At 43.7% G+C, this 22,344-nt stretch overlaps 1 protein-coding gene across 5 annotated transcripts in view; it reads right to left on the reverse strand.

Annotated features, from left to right (window-relative positions):
- The window catches only part of PER3 (period circadian regulator 3), a 59,035-nt gene that overhangs the window by 34,617 nt on the left and 2,074 nt on the right, over positions 1 to 22,344 (reverse strand). For 2 of the 5 annotated variants that reach the window (XM_073903402.1, XM_073903401.1), the window contains exons 3-12: positions 21,849 to 21,964; positions 20,462 to 20,663; positions 16,191 to 16,239; positions 12,644 to 12,786; positions 10,914 to 10,992; positions 9,263 to 9,369; positions 8,839 to 8,995; positions 5,352 to 5,457; positions 4,286 to 4,414; positions 3,704 to 3,830 (exon numbers count right to left, since the gene is read on the reverse strand). In XM_073903402.1, coding sequence (XP_073759503.1) covers positions 3,704 to 3,830; positions 4,286 to 4,414; positions 5,352 to 5,457; positions 8,839 to 8,995; positions 9,263 to 9,369; positions 10,914 to 10,992; positions 12,644 to 12,786; positions 16,191 to 16,239; positions 20,462 to 20,663; positions 21,849 to 21,964 — 1,215 coding nt within the window. The remainder of the gene's footprint in view (positions 1 to 3,703; positions 3,831 to 4,285; positions 4,415 to 5,351; positions 5,458 to 8,838; positions 8,996 to 9,262; positions 9,370 to 10,913; positions 10,993 to 12,643; positions 12,787 to 16,190; positions 16,240 to 20,461; positions 20,664 to 21,848; positions 21,965 to 22,344) is intronic. The other 3 variants (XM_073903404.1, XM_073903403.1, XM_073903405.1) reach the window with 3 other exon arrangements.

The raw sequence follows: 22,344 nt of genomic DNA on the forward strand, positions 1-22,344 counted from the left end.
TGCTCTTAACCTATGTTTTTATTTGCAAAATGGGTTCTTGTAGATACTATGCAGCTGTTTTAAAAATTTTTTATTGTTATGTTAATCACCATACATTACATCATTAGTTCTTGATGTAGTGTTCCATGATTCATTGTTTGTGCATAACACCCAGTGCTCCACGCAGAACGTGCCCTCCTTAATACCCATCACCAGGCTAACCCATCCCCCCACCCCCCCTCCCCTCTAGAACCCTCAGTTTGTTTTTCAGAGTCCATCGTCTCTCATGGTTCCTCTCCCCCTCCGACTTACTCCCCTTCATTCTTCCCCTCCTATCTTCTTCTTTTTCTTTTTTCTTAACATATCTTGCATTATTTGTTTCAGAAGTACAGATCTGTGATTCAACAGTCTTGCACAATTCACAGCGCTCACCATAGCACATACCCTACCCAATGTTTATCACCCAGCCACCCCATCCCTCCCACCCCCCACCACTCAGCAACACTCAGTTTGTTTCCTGAGATTAAGAATTCCTCATATCAGTGAGGTCATATGATACATGTCTTTCTCTGATTGACTTATTTCACTCAGCATAACACCCTCCAGTTCCATCCACGTCGTTGCAAATGGCAAGATCTCATTCCTTTTGATGGCTTATGCAGCTGCTTCTTATCTTTTCTCATCCAACTGATAATTTCAGTCTTTCAGCTGGTACACTGAGAACATTCATATTTAATGTGATTACGGAAACAGCTGAATTAAAAGTATGCAACTTTGTTGTTTTCCATTTATTCCATCTGGGTTTTTGTTTCTTTTCTGCTTCATTTTGCATTAAATGTTTTAAATTCCGCTTTGTCTCCTCTACTGACATTATTTACACTTCTTTAGAAACAAGTTCTAATAATTGTTCTAAAGTTCACAACATATACCTTTAAGGAATCAGTTTCTACCCTCAAATAACATATTGCTTCTGGTATAAGGACTCCATAGCAACACGTTCCCAGTGCCTCTTCTGATCCTTTACAGTATTTTTACATAGGTCATAAATGCAGGAGAGTATTTCTGCTTTAGTCAGTTTAGGCCAATCAAAAATAAGTAAAAAATAAAATTTCTTCATTAATTCTGTTTCCAGTGCTTTTCATTTCTTTGTGTCAAGTTTTATGTCTGGTACCATATTCCTTCCACCTTTAGAAACTCCCTTAGTGTTTCTCATAGAATAGATCTGCTGGCAATATACATCCCCCCCCCTTTTTGTTTGAGAACTCTTTAGATCTCCTTCATTTCTTAAAGATACTTTCCACTAGGTAGAGAATTCTGCACTAACAGCTTCAGTTTTCCTCTGAAGACATTTAACCTAACTAATTTGTTGGCCAGGACTGAGATTTGTTGTTGCTATGGTTTCACTCAATGTATCACAGCTTTCAAATTTCTCTAATGACACTTTGTGCTTATGTGGTGGCTGGTGTGCTAGAGAGCTTTGGGTTTTTGCCAATATTTGCTCCACTTGCAGCCTCTGATCTCCCCTTTGCATTATGCCTCAGAGGCCTGTCTCTTGCGAGTTACTGATTCTGTCAGCCGGTGCACAGTATCCGGGGCTTGATCTCATGTCTCCCTGAAAGCATGTGTCCCTCTTAGATTTTAGGCCTGTTGGCTGCCCTGGAGCCTCAGCACTCTGATGGGTTCAAGAAAGCTCATGAACTCACTGCCATATAGCTTTTTTCCTTGTCAGTTTGGAATGATGTTCTTTCCAGCTCTCCCTGAGCACAAACCAAAGTATGCTCACCCTGAATGAGTTCAGTTCATGGATCAATGTTTCTCCCACAGGCGCTGACACTCTAGAAGTGGGAAAGTCCATTTTCCCCAAGTTCCCCAACTGCTTCTGGCAGCTGGCATCGGTATATGTAGCTGATGAAGGGACTTTATATCTTCATTACTCCTTGCCTTTCCATATTAACTTCTAAAATTTCCTTTCTTGTTCTATTTCAAAGCCAAACCTGCCCTCAGAAGAAAGGTAAAAATACAAACTTATTAAAACCTTATGTTCTTCTTGGCTCTGACACCCTGTACATAAAACATGTATACAATGATTATTTAGTACTTTCCTTTTGAGTGGTGCTATTTCTAATATTTAGAATTACAACATTCTTATCTTTAAGTTGCATACTTGTTTCTCTGAGTAAGGAGTAATAAAGATATTTTACTAGCTCTTTGAACTTGTAGGTCTTAAAATGACAATAAAATCAAGATGCCCAAGTTAACAATAGCTCCCCCAAGCAATATTAAATGGCAGATTTTCCCTCTCTCCCAAAAGTCACATCCTATGTGTGTTAGAGTCAAATACAGCACATAGCTAAATAGGAGAATAGTATCAGTTTCTCGAATAACATCATAAATACACAGAATTAGTTATGGCTTAAATTTTATAAAATGGTGGATGATGGAATATTGATGTCTGCTTAAAAACACAGCCCTCAAACCATGGTACTGATGGCATTTCCAGACCAATGGTGGATGATAAGAAATGGAACAAAACAGAAGGTGAGAAACAATTTGTACTCTGACAAGAAATACAGAGGTCAGGACATAAAATCGTGGACCTAACGTGAGGTCCTAGGCCCAAGCAGCAGTGAGCAGCACAAAGTGGACCAGACAAAAACGAAAACATTTAGAAACTTCAGTCTTCAAATCCCCCTAAAGAAGTTCCAATGCTAGGACATAGGATAACAATATACAGCAAGGAAGATACTCAAATAAATTCTTTTGCAGAGAGAGAATCTGATAGGTTCAAGGACAAAAAAGGTGTTGTTTCTATCTCGTGCCTTTGCATCTATGGCAAAAGAGACAGGCAGAATATTAAACCTCCTGACAAGAAGACAAGAAAAACTCAAGGGCTGGACATGCTCTATCCAGAGGGCAGCCTAGGGGCTCCCCATGATACCACCTGTAGAAGCAGCACGTGAATGTTTCTGTTTTGTAAGTTATGGCAAGCCCTGGAAAATATAGCTATTATTTTCTAAAAATTTTTATTGGCCTTAGAGAAGAAATTTCACCCTACTGTGTAAAATACCCACATTTGACGATGATACAGACCATTAATAGCATTCAGAGGACCAAACCGATAGACTTCCAAAGTTATACTAACATTCAGGAAAACAACTGAAGGGAAAGCTAGCTACACTAAAAAGTTAATATAATTTGATCTCTACGTTATAGATCTTTCTTTTGCTATATAAGGCCAGTAGGTTGACTTTTCTAAAAACGTCAGGTATCATGAGTGATCCAATTCCTTTGGAACGCTCCTTACCTCATATCTGAGAAAAGTAAACATGTATCCATAAAAAAAAAAAGTCCCCACTTTTTCATTTAATTTAGGTCATAAATATCCTTCATTTGTTCTAAATGACAAGAAGCGATTATTACGAGATGCACTCTTAAATTTACTCTTTCTGTTGACAGATGCCTCATGTGGGAGAATCTATGAATCTGCTTGGTATTATCAGAAACGTTAATTCTCCAGTGGAAATATAGAGAAATTACACTCTAATACCACACAGCTTTCAGGGCAGTATTTGCTGCGACCATTATGATTATTTCCATCATCCTCTGGGCAAGCCAATGTGAAAGGTGGAAGCATAGGGTCGTGGCTTTGGGCTCGCACGCACCACGCCCACGCAGGAGAGGGCAGAACCGCGGCAGGGGGTTGGGGGCGGCCCTGCTGACTCACCACCAGGCCGTCCCGTGCGCGTCCCCGTCAGTCGCTCATCTGGTAACTTGGCCACTGACTCAATGTGCAGCTGCTGACCTAGATTCTTAATTTTGTTTACACTGGCACAGACCTGCTGCAAAGTCAGCTTAGAGAGAAGAATGACAGACGATGTTTCAAAAATCAGAAAATTAAAAGATAAACAATAAACACATTAAAAGACAGAGTACGTTTAACCCCTGGTTCTCTGAAGACACGACTAAAGGCACAGTAACAACGCTGACCCGCTTCCCCACTGGGCCGCAGCACGCCAGGCCAAACGCAACTTTAAATAAATCTGTCCACAATACGGTGATTATTAGAAAGCACACGATGAACCCAAACAGGCGTTTTTTCAACCCAAAATGGACGAGGACGTCTGTTCATCAAACACGGTCCCAGGGGGTCAAGGACATACAACGCTGAGGCGCAGAAGCGGTGCTGACCCGTCCCCCACCACGAGGCCGGGGACGGGAAGGACGCCGCCCGCCCGCCCGCACGCACGCACGCCCGCCCGCACGCCCGCCTGCCCGCACGCACGCACGCACGACGTCGCTCACGTACCGCTTCCCTGCGCGCCGCCTCGGCGCGGGGTCCGCCGGCCTCCCTGGACGCCGCGAGGCTGACGCGCGGCTCCTGCGAGTCGCTGCTGCCCAGGCTTCCGTAGCCGCTGGAGGCGCTCAGGTGAAGCGGCTGAAGGAAGAAGGAGGCGCGGCTGAAGGAAGGAGGCGCTCCGGCGACGCGGCCGGGAGGAGAGCCGGGGCGTCCGCCTCCGAGTTTACAGTAGCACGGACCTCCCTGAACCCGTAAGTCGGGCGTGTGAAGGCCGACGCCTTTAACTCGGCTGCTGACAGAGAGGGCCTTCCTCTCTCCTTTCAGCAGTTCTCAGGGGCAGGGCCTCGTTTTCTAGTCTAGGCGGGCGTTTCTAGAACCACGAATTTTTAGGAAGCCACATAGAACAGACTGAACAAAATATGGAAATAAACTCTAGCTCTTTATGCAGAGTTTAGAACAGACTGAAGAAATTAAATACACACCATGCTCTGTTCCATGAACTTCATTCGTGAACCCTAGAGATTCTATGAAAGACCGCGTGGAAGCTCCGGGGCTCACGGTTTTCTCGGGGACACCATCCGTAAACGCTTTACCGGTTTATTAATGGAATCTCCACAGGAATCATGGCTGGCATTTGTTTTCAACAGGTAGTTTCCCCCACGTTTGCCCTGTAATAACCAGATACGGAGACCTGCCCTCTGTCCCCACCTTTAAAATTGGAATTATTTTTTAAAATACTGAAGCCAAAAGCCAGAAGGCGAGCACACGGGTAGCGTTCGGAATACACGAAGGATGCTCTCACTTAGAGACAAGCTTCCCTGTCTGCCTGCTGACTAGCTTTGGTCTCTTAGAATGGGATCTTACAAGAATGTTCTGTGCATTTCACTCAGGAAAAGGAAAACAAGATGAATAAAACTGAATTTAAAAACAAAAACAGGAAGACAAAAATTCCTGGAACGCAGAGGGTAAAGATTTCTCTCCTTGCGGTGTATTTTTGTGAGGTGACTTCACTAAGATCGACTGTTAAAACACGATTATGGAAATTTTGTGTTTGCTTCTTAAAATCTCACTTTACCTGTAAGAGAAGTTTGTGAATTTGTTCTTGTAATTCTGTTATGTCTTTGTCATTACTGTTCGTCTTTCTTTTTCTGGTAGCAAAAACATCCTCATTCAGTGGACTCCTACAAAGTGCCAAGTGCAAGAGGGAGTCAGGCAATTAAAAATTTACAATAAAGTCTAAAGGGATTTTTAAACAGAATGTTCAAATAATAAATCTATACTTCTACAAAGCAACTCTTTGACTTCAAATAGGAAATAAAAACCTAGGGCGCCTGGGTGGCTCAGTGGATAAGCGACTGCCTTCGGCTCAGGTCATGATCCCAGGGTCCTGGGATCAAGCCCCGCATCGGGCTCCCTGCTCTGCAGAAGCCTGCTTCTCCCTCTCCCACTCCCCCTGCTTGTATTCCCTCTCTCGCTGTCTCTCTCTCTCTGTCAAATAAATAAAATAAAATCTTAAAAAATTTATAAAAAAAAAGAAAATATAAACCTAAATCCCATCTATGGAGGCAGAAAAAATACTAAGACATCAAGAGGCTTCTTTGGATCGTCTAGAGCTCTAATCTTTCAACATCTGTGTCAGCACTGTTTTTGTAGAGATCTAAAATCAGTGACGAGTAACCTCCTTAGCTACCAAAATATCTTCAACAACTACCGGTCTCAAAATTTAACATTAACTGAATAACCTACTGTAGAAATTTTAAGACCCTAGGTCCGCCAAACAACATTTAATGTTTAATGTACCTAATCACTTCAGCAACCCAACTATTGGTGAAAATGTGGCTGTCACAACCTGTAGTCTTGTTTACACTAGAGCGTTTCAAAACTACTGCCTGAACACAGTGGAAGGCAGATGTGTCCTCAGAAAACATCACAAAGAAGAGAAGGAAATGATGTTCATTTAGGACCTACTATGTGACAGGAACCATGCCACTTTTATAACATACAGCAAGAATAACATTTTTTAAATCCTTACAATGTGCCAGGCACTGTCCCAAGTGCTCTAGCAAGTATTACCTCCTTCACCGGAGTTGAAAACTTCTCAAAGTCACCTAGCTGGTAAAGCCTAAGCAGGTATACATGAAGGGACCAGAGTCTAGGCTTCAGAGTGCACTTTTGCCACCACAATGTACTGCCTCTCAGCACCTCAGTAACTCAAGTACTATTAACGTGATACACTGAGTCAGACATGTCACCTCCTGAGACCTCCCAACCCTATGAAGCAGGAATTATCATGATGCCAGAGAGGTTGGGTTACTTGCTGACTCTCATACCTGAGAAGCAGCAGTCAGGGTTTGAATCTACATGCCTGACTCCAAAGCCAGTGCCTTCCTTTTTCCATTCTGCCATCCTGCTGTTGTTTCTCACAACTTAAACACACAACCCAGTTCCCTAAAAACATACTTTCCCAAAGAAACAATTATCAAAAAAAAACACAGGATATTAGCAGTGTCATAAGAGTAGTCAGGAAGAGCTCTGCCATTTCTAGGTCCTGGCTCTCCCACTGCACTGTGGGCCCCAGGACAGTGGAGACGCTGTCTGTGTGGTCTACCATCTTAGTCTCAGGGTCTAGCACAATGCCCGGCATAGCAGGTGACCCATAAGTCCTCGTTAAAACAGTTGTATAAATATAATGGATGATTATTTTACAAGAGTGATGAACACTTACTAGACTCTAAGTTTTTCCTTCACATCATCCTGGAAATTGAGATGCAAATGCTGGTATAATTTATAATTTTTTTTTTTAACTGCAAACACTGTGAGTACTTATCAGTTAATTTCATACGTTATATAATCAAACTGAAAGGGCACTTGAAGCATCTAGGACATGGGTCTGGCACTGACAGGGAAGGCACGCAGACCGATGGACAGACACCCAGAGGGACACCTCATGAAAGCAATCGTACTTGCTCTGGGGTTTTCCCATAGTCATACTAAGCAACCACCTGATTTTATTTTCATTTCCCCACAGATTTCCCTACCAGAAAAAAAAGTCCTTTCTGACCAACATGAATAACACTGAATTGGCAGTCATATTTCTTATCCTACTTATTGTATTAGTTTTCTAGTACAAATTGGTCTCTTGAGTTAAGGCAGCAAGGAGCCCATTTCTCCCATTAGGGTTCCAGACCTGCTCTGCTGAGAGGCCAAACCCCAGAGCACAAAGACATAGGAGGACCTTGGGACCGTTTCTCACCATGGCTAGGTATCCTCTATTATAGTATTTTTTTTTTTAAAGATTTTTATTTATTTATTTGAGGGAGAATGAGAGATAGAGAGCACGAGAGGGAAGAGGGTCAGAGGGAGAAGCAGACTCCCTGCTGAGCAGGGAGCCCGATGTGGGACTCGATCCCGGGACTCCAGGATCATGACCTGAGCCGAAGGCAGTCGCTTAACCAACTGAGCCACCCAGGCGCCCTCTATTATAGTATTAAAATATGACAAAAGAAGTCTTACTGGAAGACCTACTGTTCTCAGTTTTACGCTTACAAAACTGTAAAATAAAACACAAAAGACATAATGTCTCAATCTCAGCATGATCCTAAAAGAGTTAAGTAAAATTCCCATGCTTAAAAAAAAAAACAAAAAATAAAACATTACCACAGGGGAATCTATGGCCCAGCTGAGAAGCCTACAGGTCAATTTTAAACTTTAAACCAAGAAGTCAAGGGACTGGGAGTATTTTAGGCTACAAGAGTAGCAGGCCAGGTTGTTCCAGATTCATTTCACAAGGTTCTGTTATGTGGACGGTAGCAGTAATCAAACAGGCTAGAGTCAGCCGTGTTGGCAGGAAAATAACAGCTAAAGCATCTAATTTTTAAAAATAAAGATTTGATACAATGAACACAAATAAGTGGAATTTGACAGCAGAAGCTGATATAAAAAGTTTTACGTGTCACTATAGAGAACTTTAAAATTCAGAAAAGACAGAAAAACCCCAAAACAAACCAACCCTCATCCCGTTACCTAAACATAGCCAAAATTTGTATTTTATTTCCTTTCTTCTTCTTTTTCCTACTTCACAGTGTTTGTGTGTCATCCGAACACATTTATATTCATATGGTATAAACAATTTTGTATGCTGCTTTTTAAATCGAATATATATCAATTTCTCATGTTATATAATCTTTGCAAAAATTTCCTTTGACCAATAATACGACGTGTCAAACAAATAGTCTAGAACTTAACTTAATGATCAACATATAAGCTACTCTAAGTCTGCCATTATGATTGAACAATGGTGACAATGTCTTTTCTTTATAAAGCTCTTCTGTATTTAGGCCTATTTCCTTAGACTGTTTCCATAAGGGAATCATGAAGTCAAAGAGGTAGAAATCTTTCAAGGTTCTTGACACACACTGCAAAACTCCCTCCCAAAAGCACTTAAAAAAAAAATCTGTGCTTTATTTGGTTTATGTATCAGTTGAGTCAAAGGGAGGCAGTAGGTGGAAGAATACTATTTGGTAAAAACGTTCTTCTAAAACCATGAACACTGACTGACTTACGTTTGAACTTTATGCCGACCAATGATGAACGATACCTTCCGGCTCCATGGGTTCACAAAGCTGGACCAGCTGGAGTCCAAGATGACGTAATCTCCATTTTGAGTACAAAATCGAATGGGTGAGTGTTCAAAGGGAGGGTGGCCTGCATACTTCAAGACTATATAAGATAATATGACGAGATCAGAATTTATTTAATGCAGATATTTACTGCAGATGTCTTTTTCTAGGCATTTATTTGTAAGTTTTTCAGATGTCAAAATAGAAAAAAAATTGTTTTAGCAGCTTCAACACAGTGCTCACCTGTTAAAGGTTGAGCTCTAGTGATTAAGAGCTTATGAGAAGATCTAACAAGAAATGAAATAAAGAATTAGAGGGGATGAGTGGTTACACAAAAACTTCCTCCTATAAAGAAGCGAGTCCTTACCTTTTTGGTGTATGGCAAGCATGAGAGAACGATCTTCTGGGTGCAGATATGCTAAGACAGACGTTCCCATCAGATCCTGAGGTAGGTAACCCAGCAGAGGCACCGCTCTGGGGTAGAGACACAGCACACACAGCACGTTACATGCAACAAGAAATTTTCAGACTTTATACACTTTAAACGATACTTTTTTACTTAATTCCAAATATGAAAAAAAAAAAGGTATGCAAAAGATGTCATTCCAGCATTTATAAAAGCAGCAAACCACCTCAGTGCCCACACCATGGGGAAAACGGTTCCACAATTTAAGAAATGCTGGGCATTGGACATGTGTCAAAGTCGCCTATGGAACTTGCTAGAAAACAATTCACAGGCTCACCACAGGCTAACTAAATCAGAGTTTCTGGCTTAAGACCAGGAATCTGTATTTTTAGCAAGTTCCTCAGGGGTCTCTGATTGCCCCCCCTTCTCCATTTAAAAAGTTTACAAAGATCCCATCATAATGCAGAAGAATGCTTATGGTGTTAATAAAGCAGGCTACAGATTTATCCAGCACAATTAAAACCACACAGAAACAGTATCTCCCAGAAGGTAATAACAAATAGACACCAGGAACACAAAGACATGTGCAGGATAAAGCTTTAGGGAGGGCCGTGAATGCAGAGCCTTCAGGATGACTTAGAAAGAACTGACTCCATAGATGTTATCTGTGTGTACAAATTCTCAAACATTTTCTAATGCAATAAATTTAAGCCATTACCATGGTATCTGCAGCTAAATGTTCTTTCTACAGACTCCATGATACAAAGTATTTCACCAATTATTGTTTAGATTCAGGGTATCCATTATAAAATAAACCTATTTTCAGATAAGATTTTTTAAAAATCAAAATTAAGAGCTACCATAACTGTGCCAGCCGTTTTGACTTTGTTGCTTTACAATTACGTGCGCCATGGTGCACTGAGCCCCAGATTTCCAGATTTCACAAATAAGTAAAATTCAAAAATAAACGGGGGGGAAACAGAGGGTACTCACCAGGGGATAACAATGTTTATTTTTCCAAATAAAAGTATTAGAAAACAACAATAAGCAATGACTACTACCTATATCACTATTCTTTAAGAGCACTTTAATACCAAAAAAAGTAGAAAAGACGTAAGTTCAAAATGACTGATGATGCTTTAAATTAAGTAAACTTAGCTTTACCAGAAAAAAATCTGTTCTTATTTTCCTTTTGTTTCTCCCCCTCATTTCAGACTCATAAACATTTCATCAAAAGGTATTTAGCAAAGCACCTGTCTGGTGGAAATCATGCTCGCATAGGAGCTCGAGGCCAGAGTTAGAGTTCTGGTCTCCTTTAGAGGACAATCACATACCATATCCAGGTTCACTGTTCTCTCGTGTAATGTGGAACAATAATTCCTGACTTACCTAAAGCAGACTACTGTGAAATCAAATATAACTTGTAAACTAGACATATAATATGCAAGATACATATATTATTAAAACACAAACTTCAAGCTAACAAATCAAAGGGGCAAATGGATAGATGTCCATTTCATAATGGAGAGGTATGTAAACATAATGTAAATGTTCTCACATTTCTATCTATTTTCAGAAACAAAATTTCTTTCAGGCTTGAAGAAGCACTTACCTTTCATCTATTTCAAGAAAGACACAGCCTGGGGTGTGTGTTGTGGTAAAAATTCTTTTATCTGCTGGGATTCGAGGAGCTATGAAAAACAGACAGACTCACCTAAAGGCAAGTATCTAATCAGTCATCCACTTAACTGAGCACTTACATTAAAGAGGAAACTATATCTCTATATGAAATGGAAGAAATCTCACTCAGGGCCCTGGCCTTCAAGAAGCCAAGGCTACGGTTAAATTATAATACTTGTCATTATTAACTACATTTCAAATAGGTCAAAATGCGATGCCTACTGAAGTTAATTTTAAATAGAGTTTGTGTGTACAGAAAGTTTACTCATCACAATCCCACAGTCAAAGCTGGAGGAAATGAAAGGTCAGGCCTGGCAAGCCTGGTGGTATTTGGTGGTGGTGTATAACTAAGTACATTGGATTTGGTGTCAGTTATGATGCGGATATTTTAAATCTGTGTCAGAAAACTGGTATGGTCAGTTCGACTGTAGCTCACTTCGAAAACGCAGTGATTTGAAATCATGCACAGTTTCATCTGCAAGAAATGAGAGGTGAATGGAGTCCCCCAAGAATACACAAACACACGCACACCCCTCATCTAGGGCTACCTCTGTGCACTGCGTGTTGTGACAGGAGACACGCCTGTCCACACCTGACTTCAGACAGCCCCCCCTTCCACCCTCACAGTTAACTGAAGAGGAGCAGGCCTGCCACCACCCACGTCCGGGAGCCACCGCGGGGCTTCTCCAAGGTGAGGCGCCTCATGTACTGTAGCATCTGTGTATTTCTTAACAAGTTAACGTGTGTAAAGCTGTGTTATTGTTTTTATTAGCTTCCTGGTTTATTTTTAATGTGTGGTTAAGTTTTTGAGTGTTGTGCCCCTAAACACATTTTTTCCTTAAGCCCTGTGGTTTTGTGTGTGTGTGTGTGTGTGTGTGTATATATTTTGGTGTGGGTTTTTTTTTTGGTCTTTTTGCATAGGATGGTAATTTTTAGGAAAGCACAGTCAGATTACAGCAGAACTGACTTTAATTTCAAATAACAAATGGAAGCTGCTTGTGTATTAACCCATGAATTTGGAAATGTAGTTCTGCCACCGGAGGATAGAAACTACAGTTTTCACTCAAGGGCTTTCTGGACACGTAAAAAATATAAATTCATTCTTGTGACCTCACTGTGCAACAATTTTCATGCTCTCTTTTTTTTTTTTGAAGATTTATTTATTGAGAGAGAGTGTGTGCGTAGGGAGAGAGGCAGATGGAGGGAATCTCAAGCAGACTCCCCACTAGGCATGGAGCCCGACTCGGGGCTCCATCCCACAACTGGTAAGATCATGACCTGAGCTGAAACCAAAGGTCAGGTGCTTAACCGACTGAGCCACCAAGGCACCCCCAAGTTCCATGTTCTTGTTTCATACAGGGCAGAAGCCAAAGGCCACATGACAGTCACCAGTACAGAATGGATCAGAGGACCAGGTATTGGTGGCCAAGTTTGTGCTTAGACCCTTAGGGCCGTGCCGACCTTGAAGGAGACAACCACCAAGAAGTCAGGGTCAGGAAACATCAGGGCAGATCAGCTCTAAATGCCCAAGAGTTCAGGGCCAACATGAAGCCTCCAGCACTCTTTTCTGGTTCTGTGGCTGCCGTAAACAGGCTTTCACACGTTCCTACCTGAGGTGCTGTCCCGTTACGTTTGATCTGAAAGCAGACACTCCTGACTTACCTTCATAACCAGAGTGAATCTTCTCCACCAGGGTGAGACAGCAGGGCTCAGATTCCAGCTGGGTGGAGCTACGTACATACATCAGATACGGGATAATACGGAATGGGTAGTAATGCTTTTCTTGCTCTGTGTCTTGGCCTCCCCTGAAAAGCACAGAAAGGATGAGTAACCAGTCCTGATGCATTCAGGGAGCCCAATGTGAAACAAGGCCAGGAGAGACGCCTTCTTGATTTCCGAGAGAGACCTATCCAAATCTAAAATGTTTAAACGTCTTTATTTTAAAAAGAAATGTTAGTTTACATTTTCGATACCCAAGGATAATTACACTCATTCATTATTCAAGGAAAAAGAGGTTTTGTGGAGAACCAGTTTAGTAGGTTAAAAATGGAACTAGCCATCCCATGACTTTTCTTTTCACCCAAACCATAACTTCCCGATGTGACTTCCCTGTCTTATCTCACGTGTCTAAACCAAGTACCACATGACAGAAATCAGGGTTCCCTGTGATCATGCCCCTGAAGGCAGCTCTCCACTGTCCCTACCTACACTCTCTCAGGGGACTGACCGAGTCTCACAGCTTCAGCTACTACCTGGATGGGCAGAGGACCCTGTGTGTGGGGAACGACTCCTTACATGCCTGCCTGAGCAGGAAAGCAGGGCTAGAACCTGCTCGGCGAGCCCCAGCCCCGGCTGTGGGGCACCTCCGTGGGCAGGGGCGGCTCAACTCCCAGGCTTTCACCCTGGGAGTGAAAAGCTGCCCGGAGCTCCAGCTGCCCGGAGGACATTCCTCCTTGGATACACCACGGTCACCTGAGTGTCAACATGCGCACAACCGAATCCATACTCCCCCGTTTCTACGAGTCACACCGTGCCTCTCCCACCATTGTTCGGAGTGATGTCAGGTGGTCTTTAGCTGCCTAGAAGCTCCACGGCCACGTGCCCTGGCGTTCCCACCCCCACCTCGCTTCCTTGCCTCTCTGCAGACTCTGGTGCCTCCACTCTCAACCGTGACCCCACTTCTGCCACTGAGAAAAGACAGCGGCCTAACACTGACCCTGACCCACGAGCTGTGCTGTGTCTCCCACTCCCTCCTGTTTCTGTGCACGCGGCTCCCAGGGACATCCCGTCCCCGGCTTCTCCATGTCCTGTCCGCGCTGACGACCCGAGTACCTGTCTGTAGCACCTGTCTCTACCTTCTCCCTGAACTCCAGAGCCACGTACCAACGCCGAGTCAACCCTGCAAGTTATATTTCCAACAGATAGGGCGAATCAACTTGTCTAAAACCAGGCGCCGGACTCTTCCCCTCCTCCCTCCAGGAGGCGGCTCTCCTGGTTGCCTTTGCCCCCAGTAAAGGGCCACTGGAATCAGGGACCCTTGTGTCACCCTTGCCGAATCCTTTATTTCACCCCCAAAATGTCCATTAATGAACTCCGATAACTTTCCTGTACAGAAATATCCAGAATACCCCAAAACATCCAGAATATTTCCACATCTTCCTGCCACCGCCGCCTGGGGTGACAGCCCTTCCTGCTGACTGTCGTCCCTGCACCTTCTCTAGCCCAGCGCCCAGCATGGTCCTTTCATGCCAGTTCTTGTCCTTCTGAAAAATGAAACTGTCCTATCTTTGTCCACTGAGGATTCCCAGAAGCCAGGAGGAGGCTGCTTGGGCTCCATACGGTAATGCCATTTCCCACCACAAGGAATGAGGGGTGGTTGGAGAAATGACGGACTCCACATCTGAGGTAGGAAACGTCTAGGCGGGGCCTGGGCCACTGTGCCCGAAGAAAGGCAGCTGTCAGCGACCACAGGGGTGCCCTCACACGGCACTGGAGCTAACCTGAAGGGCTTCCTGCTGGCTACAGACGGGACCACTTGAGCATCACGGAGATGAACGAGAACCCTATGTTTTAGCTCACACTCTGAAATGCTCATGGAGGAAATGATACACGGTCTGAGATCTGCTTCAGGATCACGGGGAGGGTGGGCTGAGGTGCAGGCGGTGGCAGAGATGACAGAAGACTGGCCACGGGTTAATGTTACTGAAGCTGAACGGTGACTACATACCAGTTCACTGTACTATTGCTTCGACTTCCATGTTATTTTGCAAATTCCGATAGTAAAGTTTTCAAATAAATGCTTAACCTGAACAAAACATTTCCTTCAGAAATCAAAGCTCCCGACAGTCTGGTCCCTGTTTCTTCATCTCCTTCCACTCTCTGCTCCAGCCACGTTAGCTTCCTTGTTACTACCCCTACAAGCCAAGCATGCTCTGCCCCAGGGCCTTTGCACTTGTCTCGAACACTCTTCCCTCAGATAGAGGTATGGCTCGCTCCCTCACCTCCTTCAGGCTCTGGCTCAAATCAGGCTTCTTATTAGAGAACATTCCTTAACCACCCTGAACACACTAGCAATCTCTCCCCTGCCCAGAATTCTCTCACTCTCCTTCACTGATCCACACAGAACTTACTGCCAGAGGACACATACGTAGGTACCTGTTTGTTATTGGTCTCCCCCCACACATAGAACGGAAGGTCCATGAGGGCAAGAACTTTTGCACCTGTAACCTTGCCTGGCTCAGAGAAGGCACACAAATATATTTATTAGCAAAACAAACACAAACAGTACTTTGTCCGTGGCAAGCACTGTTCCAAGAGCTTCATAACAACTCATCTGGGAAGGAATGAATGAACCAACACAGCCCTCCCTCCTGCACCCTTTCCCCGGGGTAGCCCTCCCCAAGCACTGGAACGCTCTTAGCTCAAGGCCCCCAACCCCATGGAGTGCTGACTGATCCATTACAAGGTAAGGAGCCTTCTCTTGAGTTTTCCACATCTGGAGCCTTTACTAACTTCAACGCTCATGCTGGCAATCGTGATGTCACTGAACCACGTTTTCTTCTTATTGCAAAAGTAACATGAACACATCACCGTAAGTTCAGGAGAGAAAAAAAAATCACTAATAAATCCTATCAGAAATCAACTACGATTAAAATTTTGGTCTGTTTTCCAGTTCACTATGTCTGAGCCTTTTAAATCCTCTTAGACATACCTATCTTACTTTCTTTAGAGTTATTTAAAATTTAAGAAGTTAGGGGCGCCTAACTGGCTCAGTCGGTAGAGCGTGTGACTCTTGATCTCCAGGTCACGAGTTCAAGCCCTATGTTAAGCACAGAGCTCGCTTAAAAAAAAAATTAAAAAAATAAAGTAAAATTTCAAAAATTAATTTTAAATGAGACCAAACCAAACAAAGAACAAAAGATCCCCAAACAATGGGCATTTGAAAGTGTAATTAACATCATCCAGCGGTTCTTAGAGACGGAGAGCACGAGAGAGAGCGAGCACCCCCAGGCTAAGAATGATCTCTCTGTTCTTTTTCCTGACTGCATTATCTAGTCATTTTGTGAGTGTCCGCTCTTCTCCTCAATCAAAATAAAAACTTCTTGTGGCAAGAACCCAGTGCTAGCTGAATACAAAAGAATCTGAAAAGGGCCAAATGAAATCAGAGCATAACCCACCGTTCCTGGCCCCCACAAGCCCCTAGACTTACCGGATCCTGCAGAAAAAGGATTTCACCGGAGCGAATTTGTACTGAGATGCTGCGGGAAACAGAGACAAAAGTGTTAATCACCCTCTCCAAGAGCAGTAGGCCAGAGCAGCTCCCCTCAGCAAGATAAACTCCAACTATCCCCAAACAAACGAGAAACTATTCTTTCAAAGAAGGAGATAGTCTTGATTCAAACAGGGCTCCTGCCCTCACTTTGAGATCAAGTTGCATCCAGTATTTTCCAGGGGGCTCTGGTACTCTAGCAGTGACCTTCAGGGAGGCAGTGAGGATATGTGGGACTGAGGGCTTTCCCTCACTGAACTGCTGAAGCTCCTCCTTCCAAGGTCAAGGCAATAATCCGGGGATGCAGTTACTTTGGTGGGCATATTCTATTTCACTGTGACAGTCTGGACACGCCTCAGAAACCGATCTGGACAACTTACAGCATATAGGTATGTGATTCCCAAATGTCTTTCACTTTTTTCTTTCCCTGGACAAAGTCCCCAAAGTTGGGCCCCGGAAATGACATGATCGTCTTAGGACTCTCCCTGTGGAGTGCCACACTGATCTACAGAAGATCGTACCAAAAGGGTCTCTGATGACATGTTCTCACAACCCTCATGCCAATGGTTGCACCAGTTTTATTGATTTCGGCATTAATTTTATTGATTTGTGAAGTGGTAATTCAGAAATGTTTTAAGTTTGCCTTGATCAAGGGGCTGAACCTTTTTTTCCCAAGTGTTTGTTGACTGTTTAGCTCTCCTCTGCTTAGAGCTCCCTGAATTGATCTTTTGGGCATTTGCTCACTGGGGTGAAAAATCCTCAGTTATAGGAACCAAGGCCATGCTTAAAACCAAGGAGATGTTTTACAAACACACACTGAAGGAGCATAAACAATGAGAGCTCTGAAGAACCAAGACAGGGCACATGGTCCAGGTCTTTGCACTTCTGAGGAGAGGATCACAGAAGAGTCAGAAAATGGGCTTTTGAACGATCAGGGAAAACGTACATGATTAAAAAAAAACAACAAACAAAAAAAAATGCAAAAACTCCAGTTTCAAAGGCACCAGTGATCCAACTGTCAGAATTCAGAACACTATGGAAGTCACAGTCCTGGAATTCTGAAACCAGAAGACTGTTCATACAGCTCATCTGTGACAAAGAACCGAGCTGACAAGGTCAGCTCACCGAATTCATTGCTCTAAGATACCCGACAGCCCTGATAAAAAACCACCCAGGAAGGGCTCAGATAAGTTTGTGGAGGAATGACGGCAAGGTAAGGATGTTTCAAAAATATTCTTAATTTTTTGAGATGATTTTTATGAACAGGACTGATTCCTTGGTGTGGCTTTCAAACGCCCACCTTTGTGTGACTACAGATGTCCTGACTGATGGTTCCAGCTGCAGGGAGGGACGTGGTCAGGAGGGGCAGCGGTTCTGAGCAACGACCCTGGACTCACACCACCAGGCTCCACGCCTACCGGTAGCATGTGGGTGAGTCCCTTAGCTCTGTGCCTCAGTGATCGCAGTGGCCAAGAAGGGGCGTGGCTCCCAGCTTCAGGGGACGTAACTGACCACAGGCCACAGCTGCTGCCCTAGAGCCCCGTGTCGGGTGGCTATTCCTGCCCAGTGCCCACGCACGGAGCGGTACTGGGACAGGACCGTTCCATGGAGACGCAGGGCTCCTCCGGTGCATGACCGTGGCTTGGACTTCCCTTTGACTTGCCTGGCCAAGCTGTCTTTTGAGCTGTGCGGCAGGCCAAGCCACCTCCTCCCCAGTCCCCCTTTGTCCCTGCTCCCTCCACGGGTGTCAGACGTGCGCTGTGGGCTGAAGGCGCAGCTTCCCTCCTCCCACACCCCCCACAGCAAGTCGCCTACACAGCTGACCCCATCTTGGCATTTGTTGCTCAGCAGACCCAAACTAACACAGCTACGTCATCTGTCAACTGGGGACAGTGATGGTATCTACACCTCATAAGGTTTTTGTGAGGATTAAACGAGTCAATCCACTGAAACATGAAGAAAAGTCCCTGGCAAACAGTATCCGTTCAATAGAATGGTAGCAATGAAGAGGACCCCTAATGTTGCAGAACGTTCCAGACATCTAGAGGGCTTTCCCAACCATTGGCGTGCTTGCTTCTCGCAGCAGCCCTGTGTTAGCAGGCTGGTAGGACAAGACAGTGATTTTACAGTGAGAGGCTAAATGGCCCCCTTGGTTCATGAAGGGACAAAACTCAATTTAAAACTCAGATCTTCAGATTTCCTTGTTTAAAATTCTTTGCACATAGGAAATACCGCAACTCTACCAGAAGGGCGGCTTGCGTGCACTCTGCGTGAGGACAGTAGGCACCTGAATTCAACTGCGCTCTCTAGGGGTTGTGCAGGACGGAGAGCCGGACTGTGGGATCTCAGACGGCAGACACGAGCCCCTTATCAGTTCCACGCCTCGGCTGTAGCGGGTGAATCCTTGTCTTTGGAAGTGCGCTCTAAAGAAGCAGTGGTCAGATCCTTCTGGGAGGTCTGCACAACGAACCAAAGTGGAAATGTGCTCTGATGCCAGGCCGAAGGCTGACAACTGCTGAGTTTAGAGCTTCCTATGTCCCCTTCATGTTCTATGAGCTCAAAGGAAGGGCAGAAGGAGGTAGCATGGGCCCAGCCCAGAAATGGCTCAAGAAGAGCTGGAATTGCTGAGGTGTGTGAGGCAAAGCCCAGAGTGAGCAGTAGCCAAGAGGAGCACCATCTCTTTAAGGAGGAGGTCAATAGTTAGGTCCCAAAGACAGCGATTTCAGGGTATGTTATGTTTTTACATGGAGGGGAAATCTCACGGCAATAACTCATTTGCAAGGATAACATGGCTGAAAAGAGCAGACAGAGACCACAGATGCGACGTTGGAGGGAAGGTGGCTGGGGAGGCGTGACGACGGGCTGACAGCACCATGGTGCACCTGCCCTGCTCCCAGCTGCATCTCAGCACCCTGAACAGCTCCCGGCCCACAGTGCTTACCGAATAAATGTCTATGGAGTGGATGAAGGATCGATAAAAGCAGAGAACAAACATGGCCAGTTAAAGGTTGAAAATACGTGTTCGAGAAAGAGGAAGAGAAATGAAATCAATGTCTTTGAGTGAGGGGAACAGGAGAGAGCTGGAAACAAGCAAAGAAGACGGCTGTGCATTCTGAAGTGTCCACAACCTGTGCCCAGAAGATGGGGCAAAGGTCTGCCGTGGAAAAAAGCAGCATGCAAGACTGTTCCCACTGGACCACATCCTGTGTTAGAAAGTCGGAATGGGCACAGGGCCCTGGATTTGCAAGATGAGAAGGTTCTGGAGGTATGTTTCACATCCATGCCAATGCACCTAACACGACTAAATTGTACACCTAAAAATGGTTTAAGATGGTACGTTTTGCTAATGGGTTTTTTTTTTTTTTACCATAACAAACAAATCAAATATAAATTTCAAAAAAATTAGAGAAAAGGGCTTAGACTCAAAAGAAAAAGGTTGATCTACACTAAGCTCTTTAAGACACGCCTCACAACGAAGATGAAATAAGTAACAGAGGGTGACTTTAAAAAGAAATAATGAATTATTTAAAAAATAATACAGGTCAGAAAGTCACAAAGGACACCAGGACTGGGCATCCCCAGTTCAGGGAAATAAGCATTTCAGAAGAAAAAGTAGTGAGATTCATGAACTTTTAGGTAAAAGCTAAACTCGAAGGGGAGCTAACCATGAGAAGTTTATCTCCAAAGCCAAGCAAAGAAATAATGAAGTCAATATAAGAGGGAAAATGTTTAATTTTATTAACTTAGAGAAAACAGAATCTTTGTAACAATTAACCTGCTGTATGGTACACAGGCAGTCAAACCATGTTTAAAAGAAAACACATTTATGATATAGAACGTATAAAATTAACTTGAGTAAATGAAAGCATATTAATTGGAACTTTGTCATTAGAAGCATTTAAAATGCTGTTTCCAACACCGTCTGGCTTTTTATTTACTTATTTACTTATCTTGGTTTTTTTTTAAAGTTTTATTTATTTTTAGTAATCTCTACACCCAATGTGGGGCTTGAACTCATGACCCCAAGGTCAAGAGTTGCATGTTCCACCAAATGAGCCAGCCAGGCGCCCCACATTCTGATTTTTTAAATAAATAAGAAAAACCATATAGTTTGCAGGTTCAAAACAATGCATTAATTTTGGTACTCTTTCTGAAAGAATGAACCTGATCTTTATGAGGCAAGGTAAACATCTGAGCATGGGTCCCATTACCTCTTTGGGTCCAGTTGCTCCAGAGGGGAAGCTGAGCGAGGGCAGTGTGTGCACAGAAAACCCTCACATCTTGGGGAGCAAGCAGTTCCACAAAGTGCGAAGACTCCAGGAAGTCTTTCTTACAGTTCAGGATTGAAGTAGCCTGTTCAGAAATGTGCACTAACCTTCCAGACAGAAATGAAAACACTGCCACAAAGGTATCCTATGAAAAACATTTAAAATAAATGCAAATATTGAGACACTTGTGAACAATATTCCCTGAAAGGTAAATTTCTTCTAGACTCCTAATGTGATCAACACATGCACATATCCTGCAAAGGCAGCATGAGTCTCCCAACATATGCCTTAATGATTGTCATAAAACCTGCATTTTATCTTCTGAAGGTCTCGTTTCTATACCAAACAATAAAGCAGCTCATCTTACATCGACTAAATGTGCACACGGCGCATCCATTTCCGATTCCTTCTCGTTTGCAAACTGAGGGGACTGTCTTCTCTTGACCAATGCATAACTCTAGGCTTCAAGACTAAGCTCAAGAGTCTCCTCTTTCAAGACACTGTCTTTGACAAACCTCGCTACGTAAGAATCATTTCTCATATTTGTTCCATCAAACAGCAGTAACATTTACAATCGGCCACTGTGTCTGCTAGCATCGGCATGTCCTCCCCTCTCTAGTTTTATCTGGAAGATCTTTAAGGGAAAATGTTTTCTTAAACCTTTCCTTGTTTCTTCCATCTCCGCCACACCCACCAGAGTCCCGTAAACACCCCAGTCAGTAAAACAAATACTCCTGTGATCTTAGGGACAGCTCCTGTTCCGATATTACCAGATCTTTATGTATGGGGTCTAAACCTAAAACTAAGTAATCTCCATCACATCAGTAAGGCATGAGGCTGAATGATTCTGCCAACATGAAGACATTCAAAAAAGATCCACTACATGTCTCTTCCCAAATTTGACAGAAAAATGACAGCATCTCAACTCACCTGGTTCTATAAATCCAGTTGTTACAACTTGAAGGAGTGGGTATTGGTACTAAGAATGATATAAATACAAATTAACGATTCAGAGATCAAAATAAAATGAGGGCGGTTACTCCGCAGTTTACTATTTGTTTTTTTCTCTGACTTCGAGAGAACATGGGGATGCTCAGGAGGCAGGGGCGGCTCGGGAGGGGAGTCCAGCGGACCACTGCCCCAGGGCTGCTGCCTGGGTTTACATCTGTGCTCCCACAAGGGCAGGAGAAACTACAGCAGCACACCTCCATTGTTTGCCTCGCATCCTGGTTAATGAAACTCCAGTGTATTAGGTTTCAACATCTACGTCTAGACAAGGTTGTTAGGAAAAGTCACCCAGGTTGATATGGCAAAACGTGTGGATTCTTACTGTGTTTTTGGAAGTGTACCCCGAGGCAGCCGTGGCCAGCTCCTCAAGATTGTATGCGGTCGCAGCTGCTTGAGGTGCTCCACTCTGACTGAGAGGCTGGAAAACCCCACTGTTTGCTAAGAAACACAGGAAAATAAACAGGTAGTCCAGTGACCGCGATAGCTTAAGGAAATCATTTTTACCACCCTTGAAGCTGGCTTATTTTTTAGGATGAGGGCACCTCAGCGTGTCTGCCTCAAAACCTGATCATCTTCTTCTTTCACCTAAAACACTGATAGTTGTACAGATGTAAGCCTTTGGATTTTAGGATTTTCTGATGTTCTGTGTCACAAGGAGCAAGATCCATACAAGGTACGGAAACCTAAAATTCCAAATACATGCACGGGATGTGTTTATGGCAGAAACATCACTTTCGTATTCAGGCACTGTGTGTCGTATGCGACGTTACAGAAGTTTGTGCTAAACAAAATGTGTACTTTATTAGATCCCCGGAAAT

Source organism: Callorhinus ursinus, unplaced genomic scaffold (genome assembly GCF_003265705.2).
Source record: "Callorhinus ursinus isolate GAN/ISIS: 27379988/994484 unplaced genomic scaffold, GSC_fseal_2.0 scaffold18, whole genome shotgun sequence".
Lineage (NCBI taxonomy): Eukaryota > Metazoa > Chordata > Mammalia > Carnivora > Otariidae > Callorhinus > Callorhinus ursinus.